Source organism: Buceros rhinoceros, unplaced genomic scaffold (assembly GCF_000710305.1).
Source record: "Buceros rhinoceros silvestris isolate BGI_N320 unplaced genomic scaffold, ASM71030v1 scaffold16450, whole genome shotgun sequence".
Taxonomy (NCBI): domain Eukaryota; kingdom Metazoa; phylum Chordata; class Aves; order Bucerotiformes; family Bucerotidae; genus Buceros; species Buceros rhinoceros.
Window position 1 is genome coordinate 1 of NW_010389200.1, and position 23,997 is coordinate 23,997.

Here is a 23,997-nt window from a genome sequence, read left to right on the forward strand (position 1 = left end):
GCGGAGCGGCGACCCGGCTGGCTTCCGGTTCCCACCTGCCCCAGGTGCCTCCTGCCGCAGGGTCTGCGGGGCTCTGCGCGGCCAAAAGTTAAAATGTGTGATGATGTCCCAGGTAAGCGTCTGCCGTGTACGTTTCAGAGAGATGTTCAGAGGCGTGCTCACGGTTTCTCGGTAGGAAGATGAGAGCAGGTGTGGAAGTTACAGGGTGCTCGGTGATCCACGGTGGGTTCTGCCGCACGCCAGCCGTGGGAAAGAGCACGCCCGTGGGGCTGCCGGCCCGTGGGAGCTTGCTGGCAGTGCCTTGTGCGCCCGTCCGTGTGCCTTGCCGAAGAGCAAAGCAGAGGTGTTCGATTTTAAGAGGTGTGGTGGTATATATAGTTTAGAAATACTGCGTGACAAAACTTTTAAAGAAGGGTACATTTTCAGTTTGTTTCTTGCCATTGGTGGAAACGTGAGGTTAAGGGAACTCTAAACGTCCTGCTTTGACATCATCTCGAGGAAAACGTTTTGGGGTTTTTTAGCACCTTTTGTTTGCCAGCAATGCTTTTTATTTATAGTATCTTGGAATTTTGCTTTTACAGTAATTTGTTGGAGTGTGGATAAAAAAGGCTTTGCACTTGACATAAAGTGGTCAAGTGGTCCAACCTCAATAATTAGAATGCATTCATGATTGTTTTGGTTTTGGGGTTTTTTTTTAGAGGAGTCGTTGTTGAAAGGAGCTAGTGTGTGACAGCAAGCCATTGTCAGAGTGATTTAGTACTGTTTATAGATACTTTTTTTCCCACTGTCGTAAAAGGGGTAAGTTAGGCAGGCATCTTAAATACCAGCTTTCTTCGCTGATGGCACGTGTGCTATATCCATGCTAGGAAGCCATAGCAGACAATTTTCTTCATTTTTAAAGATAGTACCCTACATAAACTATAGTTCTGATTCAAAACCCAAGAAGTTAGTGAATAAGGCCAGATAAAGTAGCAATTCATGCTTGGCTTCTACAGCATTATTATCTGGGGGTTTATCAATGGTGTCCTTCGTGCCATTGCTTTTCTTTCTCTTTTTATCATTCTCTTCCTTGTTTCTCAATAGGTTTGGAGTTTGGTCATACTGAAACTATTGCTCGGTGTAATTTATTCCACTTTGCACCTGGAACTCTCTTTCTGACAAGTCATGCAACTCATTGAACTCAAATAGATGCGTAGTTAAAAACCAAGGCACCTGTCATCTTAAGTCATAGTTCTAACTTAAGAGTCTTTAAACTAATGTTGCGTGTCACTATAGATACTACTGTAAAAGAAAGTAATTACGAAAATGCTCTCTTAGTTTAAACTTCATTTTGCATATTTAACAGTGTGTAGTATATAGCTAACTGCATTTTTTCAGCCTGGCTGCTTCTTTTTGATAAATTGCTCAAAGACTTAGATGCTACTGGGAGAAGTTCATGTGCATGTTTTTTTGCATCAGTTTGAGCATGTGTGAGAGACAGTACAAATGGCTCAAATGTTAAAAGATTAATTTGTAGAATATACTTTCTGTGCTTCACCCTTTGCCTCAAAACGATACATTTGAGCCTCAAGTCTCTGAGAAGATCATGGGAATGGCCGAAGGTGTGCAGCAGCTTATCACACCACAGGGCCTGAACTTCTCAAGTAAGGATGATGGGGAGCATTGTTAAAGAGATCTACGTAATGATGAGTCTAACTGAGAGGTTGTGGTCTGCGATCTTATTAATGTAAGAACTAATGGGCCAGCAGTTAGGTTGTGGGATCCAAGTTTGTAGCAGCCAAAAGCTTGACAGGTATTACAGAGCAGACCAACAAAATCTGTAGTCAGAAGACAACAAATGCAAGAAATCTGCATGTGTCGAAGGGGGAATGAAGCTACTTGAAAGAGAGAGGTTCTCTGGCGTTCACTAAACAGACAAACAACACCTTGCCCAGGAAATCTCTGTTGCTAGAAGAATACTTTAAAGCAGAAGAATTTTAGAAGAGAGGTATTCTGTATGCTTGTGATGTTTTTGTTGTCAACTGCATGTCAACTTACGGCCAGTGCTGGTTGCAGAGTAGTGGGCTACATGGATGTTTTGTTGTCTTTTAGTGTATAAAATTTAATTATTTTTTAAAAATGGAGTATAGTTATCACTGATCTAACTAATACATTGTGGAGAATAATCCTGTGAGCATACACTTGCAGGAGCTCAGGAATTGCTGAGAACCTATCTTTGCCGTGAGTTTACACTGAGACATAAAACCAACGTTAGGTGGAGTTTCTTGCCTTCAGGACTTCCTCTTTTTCTTTCCTCTGAAAAGTAACTGGGTTGATGGGCCCAGAAAGGTATAGTACCACTGGTCATGGATGAGAAGTATGAATACTTGCTATGGTGCAAGATTCTCTCTGACTTACTGCTTCCCATAAAAACCTTAGAGGCCTCTCACTGCTACTGATAATTACTTTCTCAGAAGTAGCAGAACTTATTCCACCAAATAGGAAGAAACAATAATAATTTCTTCCTTCCTTTGTTTTGGGATGACTGAGTAAGGGAAGGTTGGAAATTGTTTCAACAAACTCAGAAGGACAACACTTCCTCAGTTCAGATATGGAAAACTTTGTGTGCAACCATTATTTACGAGGTCTTTCTCTTTTTACTTTGAAAAGTGAAGGCCTTGTTTTTCCTGATAGAGGTATTTTGTTGGATTTTTCTTTGTCAGTAGGATGTAGATTCTTTGGACTCTGACACACCATGGTTCTTATCTTCCTCTTTCTCTGTTAGCCATATAAATACCATATAAAGTCATCTTCAAGCATAAGATGTAGAAACGAGATAGCTGAGCATGAAGCAGTTCAGTCATCCCTGTTATTAAGGCCATAGTGAGACCATGGAGAGGAACAGATTTTAACAGTTCCAGACCTGAAAGCTGTGTAATACTGTTTACTAAGTAATTAGCCACTCTGATGACAATACAGGCAAATGATATGTTCTTAAATATGATACGTTCTTAAAATACACTTCTCTTGTTTCTAAACAGAAGTCGGATGTTTTTAGCTGTTCTAGACTTTGTTAGGAGAAAGGAGATGTTTTCCTGTGTGATTATAATTGTAAAACAATTTACTAACACTGCAGTGCTAGATTCAGGTAGATCAGGAGTGTGCCTAATACAGAATGCCTTTTTGACCTGTCATGTGGGTCTGTTACTTGGACTGCATGCATGAGCATGTCAGTGTGAAGGCCTCGTCTAACAATATAACGTATCAGAATTTGGCTTTTACATCAGAGCTTTTCATACAGACTTTCAGATATTTGTAAAATAGTCGTGTTTCAGCAAACTGTAATTGTAGGTCTAGCTCAGAATTTTATTCTAAACAATAATTGGTAATTTATATCCAATCTTTTATTAGTGTGACAAACTGAAATACTGAATACATCTAGCCAGTTTATTCTTATGCGTGTTTTGGTTTTTTTTTTATAGATAATTGGCATATTGGGGAGAAGTGCCTTGCCCCTTGTTTTGAGAATGGGAAGCTTCATGAAGGAACAATATCCTCTATTGAAAAAGACAAGAATGGAAAATCATTTGCTGTTGTGTCGTTCTTGGAGTCCGAAGAAAGGAAAATACCAGTAACTAAGCTTTGTAGAGTCAAAGCCAGTAGAGGACCCTGGAAAAGCTTAATATTTGATGATGGTGATCTGGAAAAGCCTTATTTTCCTGACCAAAATCTTTCATCTCCTGCAGTTGCTTTTAAATTATCTGACAATGGTGATTTTATCCCGTATACAATTAACAGATATCTCCATGATTATCAAAGGGAAGGAGCACAGTTTCTCTATGGACACTATGCTAATAAAAGGGGGTGTATTCTTGGAGATGACATGGGCCTTGGAAAGACAGTACAGGTATTCTTTTTGATTGTTACAGTAAGAGAATAGATAAAATTTTGGCACTGTGTTTTCTGTGAGTTGTAAATCTTTTTAAAAAATAATATATTTAAGAAAAGACACCTTGGTGGCACTTAACCTCCCTTTGCTGTTGTGCAGTTGGAGGAGGCAGGATGTGATCGTCCAGGACAGCACTTAGAACCAGGAGATATTTCTGTTTTAAGATTCCCTCCTGACAGGCCGCAAAACTGGGATGTGCCCCCTTTTAGTGTAAGCATGGGTAATTATGGTAGTTAAAATGTTAGTATTTATTTTTTGAGGATTGCTACCTGTGCATCATGAAAGCAATTTGCTCTGCAGTATGCTAAAAATACTTAGAGCTCTTATCTGACTACAGCTCTTTAAATGTCATTTTCATTTTTTCCTGAAAACAAATAGTTTAACTGTACTGGGAAGACACATCTATTCCCATCTCTGGAAAAAGTGCTTAGATGTTCCATGTTATTTTTATCACTCTTTTGGAAATACAGCTTGGCTTGATGAAAGGGCAGAGGGTTTTTTCTGTTATGCTTTGAATCAGTGTGGGCTAAATGATTTATTAATTTACTAAAATTAGAGTGGTTTTGTGTTTAAAATTCTCTTTATCTGGTTTTAAGTTAGCAGCTTGAATCCTATGACGGCTAGTCTTTGTCCCCCTCTCTTTTGTCCCTCTGTGTGTCAAATGCAAGCTCATTTCTTCACTGATAAATAATGGCTGTAGCATCTGTTGCCCTTCCATTTAGGAGAATGTTGACAGACACCGTTCAGTGCAAAGAAGCATTGCTCTGTAGCAAACTTTACAAGAGGAGAAAGTAAACTAAACTGGCAAAACTTCTCTCGATAGAGCATTTAGAGGTGCATCATGCGTTTGTGTAGGGGCTGCTGTCTTTTAGCAGGTGTTTATTAAAACTAAACTGCATCCATTACCTTGTGTTTTACCTAGGCTTTGCTGTGTTTCTTGTCCATGGCAGCTTAAGAACTTGGTAGTTATGGAAGTTTGTTTCTACTCAGAACTTCAAATAATCGGGTTTAATGTGGTAAGACAGTTGTAAACCAAGGACGAAAGAATTGAGTGTTCATTGTTATTTCTTCTAATCACAGTGTCAGGTTTGCTGAAGAAAGGTAGAGGTTTTGAAGAATATCTTGTGTATTTTTTATAAAGCAAAGTTCAGTATGGGAAAGGTAGTTTAGTGGTTATGAAGTAAAAAGATTTCACTTGGTTAGAAAAGATTAGTGTGTATGAAAGAGTAAATATTAAATGTCATCAAGTAACTGATTAGTTTTATGGAAAACTTGCCTTATGCTTGTCAGTTGGCTTAGCCTTATTGTTTCTGAATTATAGAATGATTTATAAGATTAAGACTTTTCCAGAGAACCTTGCGTTTTAATGTTCTTTGTATTTTGAACTGATTTTTGCTTAAATTGTCCTGACTGTATGGCTCTTTCATTTCAAGCTGAAGTTGAAGTGGAGGCAAGTAGAATAATATTGTTTCTTAATGTGATTGCAGTGAATTAGTTTCCTATCAAGGCCTTTAGGTTGCTTCCCGCTTTATCTGGAAGAGCCAAAGGCTTCTCAGCGGACATGCCCTTTTACAACCTTTTCTATTGTTACAAGTTTGTGATCCATAATTCTCAAAAAAAATGGAGGATCTGGAAGACACATGGAGCTTTTATGTTCAGCTGAATTTTACTCTTATTCTCAAAAGGATTTTAAAAAAAAAGGCAACATGTGCAAACTTGCAGTTCCCCTTAGCCTCAGTGTGTATGAAATACTGTGTATGCAAATGTTTGGGTTTCTTCTACATATCACTTTTCCACCCTGTGGCCCCATATGTGATCGGTTTCCTCTCACTTCTGCTTGTCTTACCCGACTCTTTTCAGGTATTTTTCCATCACTTCTGCACTCCTGGCTGGCTCTCTTACCCTCATCATTAGAGGGAGAAAGCTCTGGAAATTTCCTCTTTTTTGGAAATCGGCAGCTGACAGCTTTACCTCTGCTCTGGTATGAGCAGCTGTGTAGCAGCTGCAAAAGGAAGCGGCTGGAGCTGGCTGCTCTGAATAAAGGAGGCCTGTTGAGTTTTCAAAAGAAGAGTACCTCTCTGATGATGCATCTGGTCCTTGCTGCTGCTTAGCCCTATGGATACTGTTTATCCCAAGTGGATTTTATGGATTTGCATGTTCTGAACAGATATCTCTGTGCATTATTCCTCTTTTGTAGTACCAGTGGGAGCAGCTTGGAATAGCCTGTGCTGGGTTGTCTGTCTTTATAAGACGCTGTGGCGTCTTATAATAAGTGTCTTCTCATAATCAAAGGGAAGTCGACTGGTTTGAGGCAGATGAGAGAATATAGCCCAAACACAATGGAAATAACTAGTTTTGAAGTGAACAACAGGAATTGGAAGGAACAGAACATACAGAAAACAACATACTAGAGAAAATCTAACATCTATTTTAGACCTCTTCTTCCTTTTGCTGAAGTAGTATTGGAAGTATAATTAACCAGTATCTCTTGCTTCCGTTTTCTCATTTAAGATTCAAGTGTCCTCTTGGAAGTGGAGGAGGATTGCAAGGCATGCCTCATCTCTAGATTTTCCTGACTCATTCATAGTCTTTTCTGTATTTTTGGAACTTTTCACTTAGAGGATGAAAGAGTAAAATAGAGCACTTAATTGCTCTTATAATGAATTCAGGATTCTCCAAGGGAAGGGGTGCCCATTGTAAAAACCAAGATTAATTCAGAACAAACAAAAACACTAAACAAAAAACCCAATCCCCCCCAAAACCACCTTACTAAATCTCACCCATGATTTGTCATAAATGTTTATTTTTGATGGAACTCACTCAATTTCTGTTTGTAGTTTTGTATATAATCATTAAGAATTGTTTTCTCTCTCAAGGTCATTTCGTTTTTGGCTGCAGTGTTGCACAAAAAGGGAACACGGGAGGATATTGAAAATAATATGCCAGAATTTCTACTGAGGACAATGAAAAAAGAATCTAAATGTAACCCAAAGAAGGTACAGCTTTTAGTGATAAAAGCTTGACGATTTTGACAAAAGGCAATACTTGGATTTTTGGTTTTTTTGCTTTAGGAGCTTCTGTATATTAATTTTTAAAATTCAGGTACTTGGGTAGATTAGGTGTTCATGGCCTTCCTAGTAGTGTTAGGAAAGCCTTCATTTTCCTGGACTACTGCAGTGCATTTTGTAGCTGTTACTGTCTAATCTGTTAATACTGTTAATCTGCACTAACACAAAACATTTGCAAATAACTGGATGAGTTTTATGGCTAGAGTGTTTTGAAAAGTCTGAGTCAGTGAGTAGAAAATTATAGTTTTGAGTGATCGTGTTTGTTAAGTACAAAACCATGTGTGTCTATATTAAAGGGATATTTAAATAATTAAGGGAAATACATATTTTTGGAAAATGTGTTGCTGATATTATTATGATATCACATATTTTCTTGAATGACTGTCATGATGTCTGAACTAAATATGATAATCTAGGAAATCAAATACAGTTACAGCAAACAAAGATACATGTAGAAGTTCTGTGTGAATGAGAGAAATCTGAAGATCATTTCAGTTTTACCCATCACAGGACTCATGCAATTGCTGTAAAGATCCATGTAGAAGTTCTGTGCGAATGAGAGAAATCTGAAGATCATTTCAATTTTACCCATCACAGGACTCATGCAATTGCTGTTTTCTATTGAAGCTTTTATTTTACTGGAATAATCAGAATATTCAACTGGCAGAATAGTTCATATGACTATAGCTCTGTGAATAATGAAGTTACTCAGGAAATACAGGCAGAGAGGAAGAGGTGAAGAGTTTTTTCATGTGAAAAAAAACCAGGAATGCTTCTGACTGGGAATAAGAAAAGAAGAATTTCACTTTGATGACAATCAAGTATTTGAACAGGTCACAGAGAGAGGCTGTGGTCCACCTCTATCCTTAGGGGTGTTTTGAAGACCTGAGTTGGGAAAGCCCTAGATGACTAGTCTGAATTCAGCTTTGCCCCTGCTTTGACCAAAAAGTTGGACTAGAAACTTCCAGATACCCCTTCCCACCTAACTGATTATTCTATGATATTAAATGAGTTTTATGAGCTCTCTTAAATTTTTTAACCTTCTTCAGGCCTTTCTGTTTTGAAGCCGTATGCTGACTAGACTTCTGGATTGGAGGAAGCTGCTTATCCTCTTCGTCCTTTTGTTTTCTCCATCTATAGAACATTTTGTGGTCATAAATACAGTCATAAATGCTATAACAAAATAAAGTGATAGTATCTCATGTCTTACTGCAGTTGTTAGAGTATAATTCAAGTAAGTAGCAGTACTTTGGTATTTTTTCTTCGTATTAGAGTATTTTTCTTCTGTACTGTTTATACACTCAAGTGAACTGATTACTTACTGAATTTATATTGACTCCAAATATTTTATGTACTGTGCTTTGAAGTGTCAGAATTAAACAGTTCTAATGGTTCAAAGCGGTAAAATAAATCTCAAGATTTTTGGCTTTCCTTATTGAGAAGGTGCTATGTTGTAGTTTTTCCAGTAATACTATAATCCCTGCTTGTTTTCAGACTTTCCTCATAGTGGCCCCTCTCTCAGTGCTCTATAACTGGAAGGATGAATTAGACACATGGGGATACTTCAAGGTCGCTGTTGTTCACGGCGGTAGAAAAGATGATGACTTGAGTCGCATCAAGCAAGGGAAGTATGAAGTTGCCCTTACAACGTATGAGATACTTCGCCTGTATTTGGATGAATTTAACAGGTAATGACTTTAATGTATTTTTCTACACACAGAGTTTTAAGTGCCTAATTTTACATTGTTCTTTGCAAATACTTACTCTTTCTATGTAATGTATTTGCTGTTCAATCCAATGACTCACTGTGCTGAAGAGAAGAATCTTAGCGTGAGGGAGCTTGCCTTGTACTATCTGGGATATTTGGGAGAAGTAAGTGTTTGAATAGTTTTCAGTAAAGTTAGTCTTTGCTTTAAACCATTCACAAAATGTACTGTAAAATATGCAGGAGGTACCTGCGTGAAAACTGGTGGTAGCTAAAAGATATCCAGAAGATATTTCTATTTTTTGGTACAGTGTAAGGAGAAAAAACTCCAGAATTTTTAGCATGTTTTCGAAAGTTGTTTTCCTTGTTATTTGCACTTTTCATGAGCTTGATGAAATCTTGGGTCCTAATTCTTTAAGATATGTGTGTGTGTGGTTTTAAATACCTGATGAACTTAGTAGAACTAAGGTCTTCCTGACAGCAGTTTATATTAGAAATCCTACTTTATTTGCTCCACAGCTGTCAGCATTTTCAAACTGAGATTTTCGCCTTCGCTTTGACTATGTTCAGGAGTAGTTAGCCACTCATCTTATCCTGGTGGCCCTCTTAAGTCTTCTTGGAAGTAGGGTACAAGGTGTGTGAATAGGTAGTAGAAGCAACCTGCCCTTAGCAACTGGTGTTGTCAGTGGATCTGCAGATTTTGTTGTTCTAGGTTTTGGAAAAGGTCCAGGTGTCAGAGAGTGACCTAGTGATCTGGACAGCCATCACCAAAACAATCAGATCTCCATCTCTCTCTGTGCTCAGGTCTGAAGAAGAAGTGCAGATGGGAGAAGACTAAAGGATTTGTTAGCAGTACCCTAATTCATTGTGGTGTTTTTCTAAAGAACTCTTCAGGCTTGGTCAGGACATAGGTACATGTGCAGGGCAGATCTGGAGTGCGATTGACTGCCTGCAAATACAGTGCTTCAGCATACAGATTTACCAAACTGTTTCTGCAGAGCATGTGACGGGATGGTTCTGTGGTCTGGACACTGGAAGAGGCTTTTTGTCTTGCTTATCTAGAATGATGGATTGGCCTCAAAAAGTGGTCTTAATTAATTATCACTAAGAAGAACACATAAGTATTATGCATGTAGTATCAGTTATGCAGGTAATGCAGCATAATGGCAGATTAGGTTGAAGGAGCTAGCATATGCTCATCTGTTAGACTCCTTTCAGAAACTCCCAGTTTTTATGAGATATTAGGAATGCAGTGAACTCAGATATGAATGAATGTATTTATCAGGCATCAAAATGCCCCAAGATTAGCCTTCAGGTTAATGAACTAAATGCAATCTGCTCACTAGAGAGGTTTCCTTCTAAACATGTCTGTTCCAACTTTTTGCAGCGTGAAGTGTCATCAAAGTGGATATGATTTTCTTCTGAAATATTCATTCATGTATATATAAAGTGATCTAATAAATATCTTCCTAGGGACTTGATGACTTAAATTAGTATGTGAGTCATTCTACCTCCAGTCTTATGCTTGAGCAATCTGCAAAATGTCTTTCAGTCCCTGCTTCTAGATATGTTCCTCTTAATAACAAAATCACAAAATATTAAAACTTCTCTGCCATATTGGTATCGTATAGATATTAAACAAGTGGAGTGACGCTTTCGTGTAGGAAAACACTCAGATTGAAATGTGTTCAGTCTCCTCCTAGTTACACTGGATAGGTTTTGTTGGGAATACGAAGCACACCTTGTGTTAGGCATGTTTCAGTAGTTCACCCTCAGAGATCTATTTAATTTTTCTAAATGTTACTTAGGAATGGAATTTGTGCTGGTAAGATGTGCTGTATTGATTGCTCCAGAGATTGAAAGCATCAATACGGTTAACAGTAGTTCATTTATTTGGCTCTGTAGTTTAGCCATTATATTTGACTATGGTGGCTGAATTTAATAAATAGAAGAATATAAAGCAGCTGGTTAGTATAACACAATATGAAACAGGAAAATTAAAAAGTAATAGTGTCTGTCAATAATCACAGGTACTTCTGTGGCTGACTTCACTTTTTATGAGTATGTGGGATGACAGGATAAATAGTTTCAGTTAATACAGTATTTCTTGTTGATCTGCAGTATAGAATGGTCTGCCGTGATAGTGGATGAAGCACACAGAATCAAGAATCCAAAGGCTCAAATAACTCAAACCATGAAATCAATAAAATGCAGCATTCGCATAGGTCTTACTGGAACCATTCTTCAAAACGATATGAAGGAACTTTGGTGTGTTATGGACTGGTAAATATCTTTTTTTTTTTCATAGTTAAACACCTCTGTGCATTAGCCGTTCAGTGGGACTGGAATAGAGCTGGGTGATATGGACCCATCTGTGTCAAAAAAACCCACCACCACCAAACCACAACCCTGTCCCTCAAAAAACCCAATGCTTTTTGAGAATGTTAAGTATGTTTTCCCAATACATTTATGGACGTAAGCTCCTGGTATGAATTTTGAATATATTTGGAGCTCCTCTATCTGGTTTCTTCGAGGAATTTGGGAAACAGTTATTTTCTTCCCCTCCCCTCTTTCTTTTTTAAAGGTGTTCTTTTTTCTTCATCTGTCCTCCACGCAGGAGATAAGAATCATTACACAATTTTGAACAGCGTTGTGCCTTTGCTTTGTCCATGTGCAGGTCATTCTGATTTACTGGGAAGATGAAAGTTACAGTATTTTGCTGTTTACCTAAGCGCCCAAGTGCTCATATTTGCAAAGCAACAGTCTTGTCCAGGAAACCTTTTGAGAGGGAGAGTTGGAACTAACCCAACATATAAATCTAAACATAAGGACTTACTGGGGATGCTTTGCAGAGTAGGAATAAAGCAGACATACCTTAAATATATGGATATACAGATTGAATTGAAATATCAGTAAAGAAATTCTTTGACAATAACCTTAGTCTTTGGTCCATTGAAACTGTGCTGATGTTGTTAATAGATACAGTGCTGCCAAGGATTACTAAATTCTTTTTGCTGTTGGGTTTCCTAAGACTTTATTTAGTAAATTGTAATATCTGTGTAAACTGATTTTAATAAAAACGGTAAAAATTGAAAACATGGCTGCTTAGCTTCCAATTTAGGCTTCTGAACAGTAGCAGCCTTGTGGTTTAGAGGTTCTACATACTAGTGACTTCTGTTGGTCTGCTGAGCTTTCATTTTTCTGGAGATGGCAACCCTTTTCCTAAGGGGACTCTTTTAACGTTTGAGGGTCACAGAAAGTAAATGACAAAATGCTACGTCTGGAAGTAGTATATGTTTCTATTTATGTACACAGTTATTATTCATTTCTCTAGTGTTTCTTAATTTAAAATCTCTTGCTGTTAGCCGGAAACAATTTTTGGTATGCTTTTAATCAATGGAAAAGGATAGACTGCCTTGGAGTAAAGAAAATGCTGTTACTCCTTCACACCCCCCCTATTTCCTACCCCTCTTTGTTTTTTTTTTAATAGGGCTGTACCTGGACTTTTGGGTAGCAGAGTACATTTTAAGAAGAAATTTTCTGATCCAGTGGAGCATGGCCAGAGGCACACTGCAACTAAAAGAGAACTGGCAACAGGTCGTAAGGCGATGGTGAAGCTAGCTAGAAAAATGTCTGGCTCGTTTCTGAGACGTACCAAAGCGCTTATTAGTGATCAGTTGCCAAAAAAGGAAGACAGAGTAAGAGTGCCTGCACATTTCAAGTACAATGCTAATGAATATATCTCTTTTTTGTTTTTGTTGTCTCTTTCATCATGCCCATAGTAGTTTACGGTTTTCTTTTGGACTTAGGAACTTAAGAAGAATCCAGAGCCTTGGAAAAAATGCACATGGAGTAGTATGCTTTGTTCACATAATTACTATGATTGCTTGTTGAAATGGAGGTAATCAAGCATGAAAATGCTCAGCTAGACTTCTGCCTAGTGATTTACACATCTGTTTTATGTGCATTTTTTGTGCTTATCTCTGCAACCCCAGTGCAATATATGTAAATCTCTTGAAACTTTGTGTAGGATTTCAGACGCTTTGTGCGTGGAACAGTATGTCTTTAATTTTTAACTCCCTCAGATCACTAAATAAAAGAAAACACCCAAACCAAAAGCTGATTGTTAAGTCTATAATCCTTAAAATCTAATGGCATTGTAAACATTATATTAGCTGGTAAAACTTCATGACTATAGCTAAGAGTTCTGATAAATTCTTATTACGTATATTTGTACTTTCCTTCTAAGTAGACAAATACATTAGTTTGCAGTTGGTTTTGTTTTCAAAATTTGGTATTTGGTATTTATTCTTCATCCTTAACATATAATAATGTCATCTAAACTGTCTTCTGAAGGAAAGATTAGCACAAACGTCAGTCATTTGCTTTTCTAAATCTAGCAGGTTTTATTCTTTTCATTCTCTTGTTAATGTGAGTATATGTTCGAGTTACTGCTGTATTATTATAGCTCAGCGTGGTTCTGCTGCTGTGTGGGTGGCCTAGGTTAAGAAATGATCTTGGGATTTCTGTCTCCTGCTGTTTAAGACTAAAGTTGTCATGCAGATGCCACCCATGGTCTCTAAGAAGAGGGATAAGAGTTTTGGCCATAGCACTGTGTAGATCCTTGCCTTCTCATTACTTATTCTGTTTGTCCTGCCTGTGGTAGTGCCCTACAACAGCTAGTGTCTAAAAAGAGGAAAGAAAGGGCAAATTAAGCAACTGGCAAAGCAGAGAGGAATCTGTAGTTACAATTATGTGTTTATTTCTCTCACTTTTCCTTCCTCCTCCTATACCTCCACAAAAGCCATACTGAAAGAATTATAGAAACTTACCAGCAGGTTCTGGTAGCTTGACATCGATGCTCTTTGTAAAGGATAAAAATGTATGCACATTTTGGCTGTAATTTAATGTTATTTTGGTGTCAAGATCCACATTTTTTAATTTGGTGGAAGAATAATTTTGTATAACTATTTAAGCAAATATATTCTTGTTCTCTACTTTTTTTCAGTGTTTTGTGTTTTTTGATGCAGTGATCTTTTTCTTTTCATTGAATGCGGCACATAACTTTGGTTTTGGGATTCTTTCTTTGACAGATGGTGTACTGTTCCCTGACTGAATTCCAGAAAGCAGTGTACCAGGCTGTGTTAGAGACAGAGGATGTAAGCTTAATATTACGAGCAGGAGAGCCCTGTAGCTGCAACAGTGGCCGTAAAAGGAAGAACTGTTGTTATAAGGTAAGAAGTTGCATTGTTTGATTTTAGAACATAGTCTTTCTGGTTTACTGGAGAGACTCTCAGCTGATGAAGAGCTGATTGAAATGTCTACGTGGCTGTAGGCCATCTGTGTGGGAAATCCCAATGGGAAACATGGGTGGCTGCATCAAAAGCATGATGGAGTTAGGCACTTTGGCATTACAGCAGAGCTGCTTCTCATGTTCTGAGCAGGTGGTTCTTATTTATGCAGCAAATTCTGCATGTGTTGTGTTGGTAAGTGCATCTGTGATGTGTTGGCAAGGGTATGGTATTGGGATGTTCTGCATGTGTCAGGTGTGCTGCTTCCATGTACCTCAAGTCAGTTTGTGTAGAAGCTGCAAATCAGAAGCATCCTGGACCCCGCAGGTTGTTTGGGCTTTGCTTGTTTTATAACTGGAGGTGGATTGTGTCTTTCAGTGCCACTAATCCAGACACTTTGCTTCATGAAGGGAGAATTGTGACAGTAGCCACAGAGCACAAGCAGAACATCTTTCATCAGCTTTGCAGATTTCTTCTATCTTCTCTGGACTTCAACATGATTCGTCAAATTTTATTTATTTTACCTGTATCACTCAGGAGGCTCAGATTAAGCACATCTTTTAAACATTTAGAAGCCTATGTATCATTTTTGCTTCTTACCATATTCCTTCTACCCTGTTTTGCTTCTTGTGTTTTGTTTTGTTTTTCAAATGATGTAGCTTATTCAGTTTTCTGCATCTTCCTTTAAAAACAGTACCCCTATCAGCCTGATTAATATTCCATGGACATTAGCATTAGTTCTTTGCAGGGATGTTTTATAGAAAAATTAAAATGCTGCAAATCTTGATTCACAAAAGGCAGTAAGCAGGCCTGCAGATACTTAAGTGCTCTTATGTCCTGTCTATTCCGAAGTTCAACCATGAAATTTGGTAACTTGAGAAGGGAAAGGAAAATGACTATTGGTTGAATCAGCCAACCATAACCAAAAAAAAAAATCTGATGCAGTTGCGCCTGCTTCATCGTAGAATGTTTGAAGTTTTTTCAATTATGTTACTTGAGATGTTTATAAAACTTCATACACGTTTGCTGTAGAGAAAAGTAGAGTTTGCGGTTGTAGGGTAAGAAGTCATTCAAACAGCTCTGGTTTGATTTACATTTAAATCAGTTGTAAAATTACTGTCTTTTTGTCTCCTGAGGAATTCTTACTTATCACAGTAATTTCTGTTGATGTCATGCTGTCTGAAATGTTTAGCAAACTATGAACATAGCTGTGGGGTTTTTTTCTTTTTGAAAAGGTGTTTGTTATTAATAGGATCACAAAGCTGAAGAAAAAAACTTGCTGCATTTTAATTAAAAATATAGTTTGCATCTCTTTGGGATCATAGTACCGCTTAGAACTGCTAATGCATTACATCTTGTAAGAATAGCGTTTATGTTAGATTATTTCCTATTTTCAGGAGTATTTGTTTGCATAATTTTTTTTTTTAAGGTAAATGCTCATGGTGAAACAATTAAGTCGCTGCGCTTCAGTTACCTGACAATCCTACAGAAAGTTGCAAATCATGCTGCGCTGCTGCAGATGGACAGCACTAGCAAGCTGCAGGTTAGTTTCAAAAGTATCTAAAAAATGGGCTTGTAGAAAGTGGGTTGGAAACTCTGGGATGAAAATTGCCGCTGGTTTCTCTTTTAAGTCTCCGTTAACTGAAATGAAGATATGTTGCAAAATTCCTTTTCAGTAATTCAGAATGCAGCCCTTTTAGATAGAGATGTTACTCTATAATATTTTCATTTAGCTGATGCATATCTGAAAATAAGGTTTACAGAAACATTGGAAAGCTTTAGGGGAGAGACTAATTTTTAGTGGTTTCTTGTAGTCCTATTTCTGTTCCATTTATGACAAGTGCCTATTAAAAGGAATATTGTTGTGCAAATGAATAAATAACAGGCAGTTAGAATGTGAGGTTTTTTTCTGCAGTACTCTATATTCAGAGCTGAGCTTCTTTAAATAATGAGAAACATGTTTTAGTAGAAAATGCTCAACAAGACAACAGTATCAGTTTATTTTGTTACTGTGGCAAGTAACCTACCAGAACCACAAATGGCAGATGTTTTTTAAAAATGATCCTTAAGATCCAAGAATGAATGAAGGGTTTTAGGGATGTTACCACTTCTGCTCAGAAGCCACAAAAGAATGGAAATGATAAAATCCTAGCGAATTTTGGCAAGTCTGTTCCATTAAAGCATTTTTGCTTTTTAGGAAACATTACTGTTAGTGTCCAAGGTCTTATATTCAGGATATACTCAAATGTTTTCAGTGGTTTTTTATATAGTGTGTGTGTGGTTTTTGAGGTAATAACATTTGAGAGTTTCAATAGCCACTGAAATAATAATATGCAAGTATTTTGAGACTTACTGTCTTCTATGGCATACATAATTATTAACTTCTCAAAATCTACTGAAGAAATGGATATTTTATAGTATTGCATAGCTTTAATATTAAAGTCCATCACACGTGTTATTCTTAGGCGAGAGATGTGATCTTTTCCACTCATTTGGAACAGCAGACTTAAAGTATGTGTTTGTGTTCAAGTTCAGAGCTACCCAGATTCTAGCAGTGGAGCTTCGTGTGGCTTTTGGACAGTTCAGTTGCAGTTCCCATATTGTTTATTGTCATATTGGTGGGACAATATGTAATTCCCATATTGTCTTACATGGCAGAGGATCAGGAAAAGTGCTGGTACACAACTGTTGGATAATGCAGACCTCAAGCCAGCAGTGCTTGAGATTAACAGTTCTGGCCAGTCCTGTTGCAAACACTGGCCAAGAGAAGAAATGTTGAGTATTTCTTCTCTAGTAACTAAAATCCACGGTTTCAGATTAAGAGACTTTTTATAAGTGAAGAAACCAAAATACACAGGAGATATTTTATCCAACATTTCTGCAGTGAACTGAGTAAAAACACATAAGTCTTTCTGCTTGAGTTACTTTGGCAGTTCCCTTGTTTCAACCTGTTTAACTCCTTGTGTGGCTTACTCGTATCCCAGTGTAGCTCTTAATTTTTAATACCGATTTAAACACTCTGCTTTTCTTGCAGGAAGCACATATCAAACGGGTGTGCAGCCAAGTATTTTCCAATTTTCCAGATTTTGTGCAGTTGAGCAAAGATGCAGCCTTTGAAACAATTTCAGATCCAAAGTACAGTGGAAAGATGAAGGTAAACCTCTTCTTTAGAAGAAAAATAAGTATTAGCAATATTGATTAAAAAGAAAACCATACTAGATGTAGAAGAGTTCCTGAGCTGAGAGTAACTGGAGGATGAGAAGCTATGCAGAATGCAGTGTACTAGATTTTTGCTCTCTATAAACCTGAATATTCACATCTCAGTTGCTGGTTGGGACTGGCAGGCAGGCAGTGGCAGGACCGTGTTTTCATAACAGTAGTGGTTGTTATCACTTTATTGATTTTTTTTTTTTTTTTTTTATTATGCAAGCAACATCTTTCTTTTCTGTTATTATATATATGTCAGAAGCCTGCATATTAGCTTTGTTATATACACTTAATTATCTCATGAAAGTCAATTTTATTGTTAAATTAGCTACCAGCACATAGTAAATACATACCCATAAAACTAATTAATGCTCCTCAGTGGTGCTTATGAAGTTCTTCTTTTATTGGTTAAAAAAATTTCTTCTTTCTTTAGAAATTTGTTTCTTGGGGCTATTGCATACTTCACTCCAGCACTGCCTTACAACTTCTTCATGATGTGTTTTTTTGACACAGACAAGCAAGCAAAACTGCCTGAATTAGGACAGAAGTTCCAACATTATGTGCCTTTAAAGCCTGCAGCTTATAGAGCTGCATCACTCCAGCACTGCCTTACAACTTCTTCATGATGTGTTTTTTTTGACACAGACAAGCAAGCAAAACTGCCTGAATTAGGACAGAAGTTCCAACATTATGTGCCTTTAAAGCCTGCAGCTTATAGAGCTGCATGCTGGGAGGAATCTGTTCAAACTGTGCCTCTGAGTTGCCTCTGGGACAGCATAGACTGCACCATCTTGTCAGTGGTTGCGGCTGTGCGGGTTGTCTGGCGGCAAACTGCAGTGGCAAGAGAGCCATGAGGTGGCGAGATGATCTTCTCAAGTATACTGAGCTTGTGCTGATGGCTTGATACTGATGTCAGGGAGATGGAATGTTTACCTTTGATATTGAGGAGATCCACACAGTTAGAAAAAGGAACCTAGGAATCTCTGACTACTAGTAGATAAGTATCAGGCCAGTTTATGTTTCTGGATGAATTGACCAGATGTAAGTGCAAGGAGATGAGAAATATGTGATTAAAAATAGTGAGGTGTTAGCATGCTGATTACTCCTGTGTGGGGTTTTTTAAATTGTTATTGAATAATCTAATTCTTCTCTTGGTTCTATCTCACTAGAGACTTTCCTAAAATATTATGCTTTTTATTAATTTTTGATCTTTTAGCTTATCAGTATATATTGAATAATATTCTTGTATTTCAAGGTATTTTTTAGTATAGATTGTAGGTAATTGCAAAAAAAAAAAAAAAAAAAAAAAAAAAAAAAAAAAAAAAAAAAAACAAACTGCCAAACAAAATAGGACAAAGAAACCTATGCACCCCTGCAAAACCCAAACCCTAAATAAGCACAGATTCTTGAGAAGACCCCAGTTTTTAAAAAAAGTGCGATGTATGTCATGGAAACTGCATTTTAGGATCCTAGCTTGTCTTGTTGAAGTAATATTTATAGTGAAAAGTGTTTCTTCAGTATGTTTGGTAGATGAGAGAGGTGCAACCTAAATTTCTGTAGAAAGTAAGAAAGGAAGTTGAAAAAAATGCTATAATTCTTTCACAGAACATTTTGTCACTCTGACCTTTTAATGAAGTCAGATCAGACACTACATGGCAGTAGTAACAGGCAAAGGTATAAAGCAGTATGGCCCTCACTTTCCTCTAACATAAGAAATTATAATCTTGTATTGTTATTATTAGACGTTGTGCTTGTTTGTTTTGTTTACTTCATGAATTACAGAACTGAAGCATTTTCAAATGCTGCATTTATTACAGCCCAGAAGACTTACAGAATGTTTTTCTACAGTTGATGATCTCTGGTTTTGTGTATATGATGCTTCGTTTTAGAAATTTATTATGTCTATTTATTTCCATTGCAAACTGGATAGAATTTAAGAATTACTGAAAGATTTCTTACTTTGAGAGAAAGTGTTCTGCTTTCTTTTTAAGGGAGAATTAAAATTTTTATCACCTGTGCCAAAATGTCTCTATCTTTTGTACATGACTGTGTTTGCAAAGGAGAAGTTTGTGGCATTTATTTAAATTTATTTGGGGCGGGAGGGCAAGGCTGGGATTTGTCTATGAAGTTTATTAGTAAACAGTTGTAGCTGTTTCGCGGAGTAAAAAAAAGGTTAACCTGTCTGCTTGAAGTATCTTCTCTCTCCAAGCAGAGATAAAACACATAGGGAAGCATCACTTTTCGTGCTATGGAAGATGCCTACTGCCACCAGTAAAACTAGAGTGGCGTATTGGTTCTTGTGTCCTACCTTGTGCTGTGGCTGCAGTCGTCTCTACCTGTTTTGTAAGCTGTAGCATTTACAATGTGCCACCTCAGGTTTTCTCTTCAGAATTTAATATTATAAAAAGCACCTGGAAAAAATAGTCCCTGTAATCCAAATGTGTAAGTGTTGATAGTATACCTATGACTCCTGATAGTCCTCTTCACAGTGGGAGGTGAGTTACACACAGTGATGTGATCTGAGCTTCAGCTTTTCCCGTGGTTTCAACCATGCTGTAGAACATACAGTTTTTAGAAGTCTTTGATTCTATTGCAGGGTAAATTTCCTGCCTAGATTTTTAACTTGGAGTAGTCGAACATGTGAGAATTGAAATGAAAGGAGTGTGTTGTCTTGTTTGAAAACAATGTTTTTCTGTCATGAAGTCAGACAGTGGGGTCCTGCAAAGTGTTTGGACAAGTAATTTCATTGCTTTTGAAACGCAAAGATTGCAGATTGTCCTCTCAGAAATGTCAGGTACTGCTTGGAAGAGAAGTAAGGTGAACGAGATATTTTTAAAAGCCTGTGATAATTCTTATTACTACCTTGTCTGATTAGTTCTACAGTTTTGTTAAAATTCTGTCTCAGAGAGACTATATATGCTTTTTAAGTGAAAAGGGCTATTAAATGTCTGGGCAGTTGAAATTTAACTACATACATAATACTTCCATATTTGTGGAGTTTTGGAATACTGTTCTTAATCTAATCTCTTAGGAATAATTATGTTGAATTGATTTGTTTATTTTTTGCCTGGCATATTATCGTTATTTCAGTACAAAAATGGAAGTTGATTAGAGCACCTTGCAAATAGTAGTAACTTCTGCCATTAAACATAACCCTAACCCAGGCAGGCATGGTTTTGAAGGCTTAAAATCACTGTAGGCTAGCTTGGACATCTGTATACAAACAAAGTATTCTTAAATGTGAGATGTAAAATTTTATCAGTCAGGCAACTCGCAATGTTTAGTAATGGGGAGAGATGCAGGATAACACTCTGGTCTGCAAGTATAGAATTGATTTCTCTTCGGTGCAAAACCATTTATTACTTCTCCCTGTTTGTCAGACCTGTTCTTCACCCTAGATTACCTAAAATCTCAGTGGGTATGACACTGTTTAATTTTATTTAAGCGAACTGGGTGCATTTGGTTTTTTTTTCTCCTGTAGGAAACTTGATATTGGACCTGTATTTTACAACAATAATATGGTAGCCAAATGTCTTCTACTTTAAAAGCACGTCACTGTTTTTCTTCCTTTTCGATAATGTGGCTAAATAAAATGCAATTTTAAGTCATCTAGCTCTTGTTAAATTACTTGATGTGGATTTTTTCCAGTAAAATAAATCCTGGTTTATGTGTTCTTGTACAGTGAACCCGGGCAAAAATTATCTTGTTTGTACTTTTTTTTTTCACTTGTAGCTGTCTGGCTAACATATACAAAAGGGCTTACAAGTGACATATAGTTACTATTTTATATTCTAGATGTTACCCAGAACTGTAAAATTAATACAAACTTTCATCATTATTTGGTTGTCAAGCATTTGTTAGGCTTTTAGTGAAACGAGTGTTGATTAACAGTTTATGTATTTATCAATGAATAAATACAATTTCTAAGATATTTATTGCCCACTGGGAGAAGGCTACAGACATGGTACAGAAAATTCCTCCTTCTCCTTTGTGTATTGCTTCTGCACAGTACTCTGGAGCTGCCATTGCCAGATGTGGACATGCTTCTTTTGAAAATAACAGTATCACTATTATACACAAGGCTCTGGATTATTTGCTTCCCCACCAGAAAAACATTGTGTGTGGGCGGATTATTGGCATTTCAAGGTCTGTGCAGAGTCTGGGAAGCTGGATCCTACTGTAAACAGAGCAACAGACGAGAGTGGGAGCAGGGAGGGGCATACATCTCACTGATTATTTTAAGAAGATAAGTTCCAAGAAGTTCCGAACTCAGATGTTGTACAGAAAACTTAAACAGTCCTTTGTGTTTTCAGGGAAACTGTGTGCATTTGTTAAATGGAAAAATTCACCAGGTGAGGTATTTCATGAGATAAGTCACATCTTGTTGCAGGATATTAACTGACACAAATAACTTCTGAATTTACCTGTTAGTGCTATGATTTGCCTTTTTACAGCAGGATTTCCATGTAGGTCACTGAACAATGTATAGGTCCAGCATCCTTGTTATGTTTGGCGCATTTATTATGTTAGTAACGTTTTTTGATAAGCCTCTGTGTGGCTCTGCAAACAATTGCAGGGTAGCCTGTTTGAAGGTTGGAATCACAAATAAGTATGTGTGAGATGACCTGTGGATAAAATCTCTTTGTATTCTGTGGTTCATTTACAGGTCCTGCAGCAGCTTTTAAACCATTTTCGAAAAAACAAGGATAAAGTTCTTCTTTTCTCCTTTTCCACAAAGGTGAGCTCCATATGATTTTTGTCAGTTAACTGCAGCAGTAAGTTCCGAAGCACAGACGACCGAGGTGACAGCTGTCAACCATATTTCCTTTCTCTCTGTACTGTGGGAAATAATGATGAAGACAGTGTGCTGTAGTCCTGAAGCATATTGAAACTTTGTTATCTCATGATAAAAATGGTGATGACAAAATAAATGTAACTGTGCCTTCTTTAGAGCTTTTTGAAATTATTGTATTACTTCAGATGTAGATAGCCCGAACTGAGCTCTGCTGGTATGTCCTGAGTTAGAGGCGTTACAGCAAAATACAGCTGAAATACCGTTCAACCTTCACGTTAGCACTGAAAGTAGTTAAATTTTCTCTGTTCTGCTGGCTTTTGACCATCAGCAGTGATGAAACTTCAGTGCTCAGACTTGTTACATTAGTTGATTTGAACTTAAAACAATGTTTGATTGGAGTAAGAGGTGTAAGTGCATTTTGCTTTTAAGGGCCTTGCTCCTTGATTTTCTTGTTAGGGAGTAATGTGTTTCCTGACGTGGTGGAATATGTAATACAGTTTTCTTAAATATTTGTAATGATAGCACTAAAGCGTATTAAAAGTTAATAGTGTGAATGACAGTTCAGGGCCTTAAATATTTAACATTACTGTGCTTTTAAAGAAGACTGCAAGTTTAATATTAGGTGCAGTAGTAAAATGCTCTTGGGTCTTCTTGGTGTGCTTTGTGGTGTTCAAGACCAAACTGACTGATGGTTACTGTAGTTACTCTTTTGCTTCATCCCTCTGAAGGCTGACTGTGCATACCAACGTGTCTTTCTGCTGGCTTTGGTGCCTGTTTACTGTATTTCAAGCCATTGTAACTTGCTAAGATGGTAGGAAACTGTTTAATTGTCTGCCAGCTTATCACACTGAACTGATTTAGCATCACTTGGAAGTGGGACAGGTAGCCAGGGTTTAAGGGTTAAGTGAGACTACAGCAGACCAACATTAATCATCTTGAGTGCTGTGGAATCATAGCTAAAGAGAGTCAAGGACGTTGATTTCAAAATGGCACAGATTTACTCTTGTTTTCAGTGCTTGGTCTATTGAAAATGTATTTGAGAAACATGGCCTCTGTGATAATGTTTAATGAAAAATATAATAGTAAGCACTTAATATCTTTTTTTTTTCCACCCAGTTGCTAGATGTGCTGGAACAATACTGTATGGCATCTGGGCTAGATTACAGAAGACTTGATGGAAATACAAAATCAGAAGATAGGATCAGAATTGTAAAAGAGTTCAACAGCATTCAAGAAATTAACATATGTCTTGTCTCTACAATGTAAGAAAATTTAACTTGTAGTCTGTTTCATTCTGCCTTTCTAGTGTTTAATAAATAGCTTACTCTGCATTTTGCTTTATGATTTTGTGAGGGATTACTTTTTTTGAGAAAGTGAATTGTCCTCTTGTCTGTTAGTAAGCGTAGACACACGGCTGTAGTCTGAAGCTTCTTAAAATATCTGGAGAGTTCCTTCCTTCCTCTCTCCTCTGCTTTATGAGCATCTGAAACAACTGGGTCTTCTGAATCTTAATTTTAAATTTCCAGTTGCTGTAGAAGTGAGGAAACAGTTTTTAAACATTATTATTAATATATTACTATTACATCATTATCCACAAAAAGGTTTCATTTTATTGTAGACAGAGTCCATTTCTTGTACTGTACTATCAGAACTAGCAAGAAGGTGTGAACATGAAATGCTATATTAAACTGAAAAATTTAGTTTATTAGCCATGTTAATTAGCTTATGTCTATTTAAAATACCTTGAAACAATCTTTGATTATCTTTTTAAAATGTATTTACCTATCAGATTGGCTTATAAATTTATGATGGATTCTTTTGAATTAGAGCTATACATTCAACTAAAATTAATGAAACTACAATGGCTTTTTTTTTTTTTTTTTTAATAATTTTGGTTACTTCTATGATTCATCTTGAAGTTTGTTACCGGGCAAGGGCAGAAAGGGAATAAGGAGAAACTTTAATCTTCCTGCCCAGAGGAAGACTCAATGAAACATGCAAAC

At 37.1% G+C, this 23,997-nt stretch overlaps 1 protein-coding gene across 1 annotated transcript; it reads left to right on the forward strand.

The window, feature by feature from the left end:
• The first annotated feature begins 93 nt into the window (after nt 1-93).
• On the forward strand, nt 94-23,551 carry ERCC6L2 (excision repair cross-complementation group 6-like 2). The gene is made up of 11 exons (XM_010133429.1): nt 94-112; nt 3,462-3,886; nt 6,805-6,924; nt 8,491-8,684; nt 10,823-10,984; nt 12,192-12,399; nt 13,795-13,935; nt 15,422-15,535; nt 17,027-17,146; nt 21,866-21,937; nt 23,111-23,551. Exons 1-11 carry the CDS (start codon nt 94-96, stop codon nt 23,258-23,260), a joined length of 1,725 nt encoding a protein of 574 aa, XP_010131731.1. The 3' UTR covers nt 23,261-23,551.
• The last annotated feature ends 446 nt before the right edge of the window (nt 23,552-23,997 follow it).

Coding starts and splice junctions, on each gene's coding strand:
- ERCC6L2 (XM_010133429.1), top strand. Junction 10,985..12,191: donor CTTTGGTGTGTTATGGACTG/GTAAATATCTTT, acceptor TTTTTTTAATAG/GGCTGTACCTGGACTTTTGG. Junction 21,938..23,110: donor TTTTCTCCTTTTCCACAAAG/GTGAGCTCCATA, acceptor TTTTCCACCCAG/TTGCTAGATGTGCTGGAACA.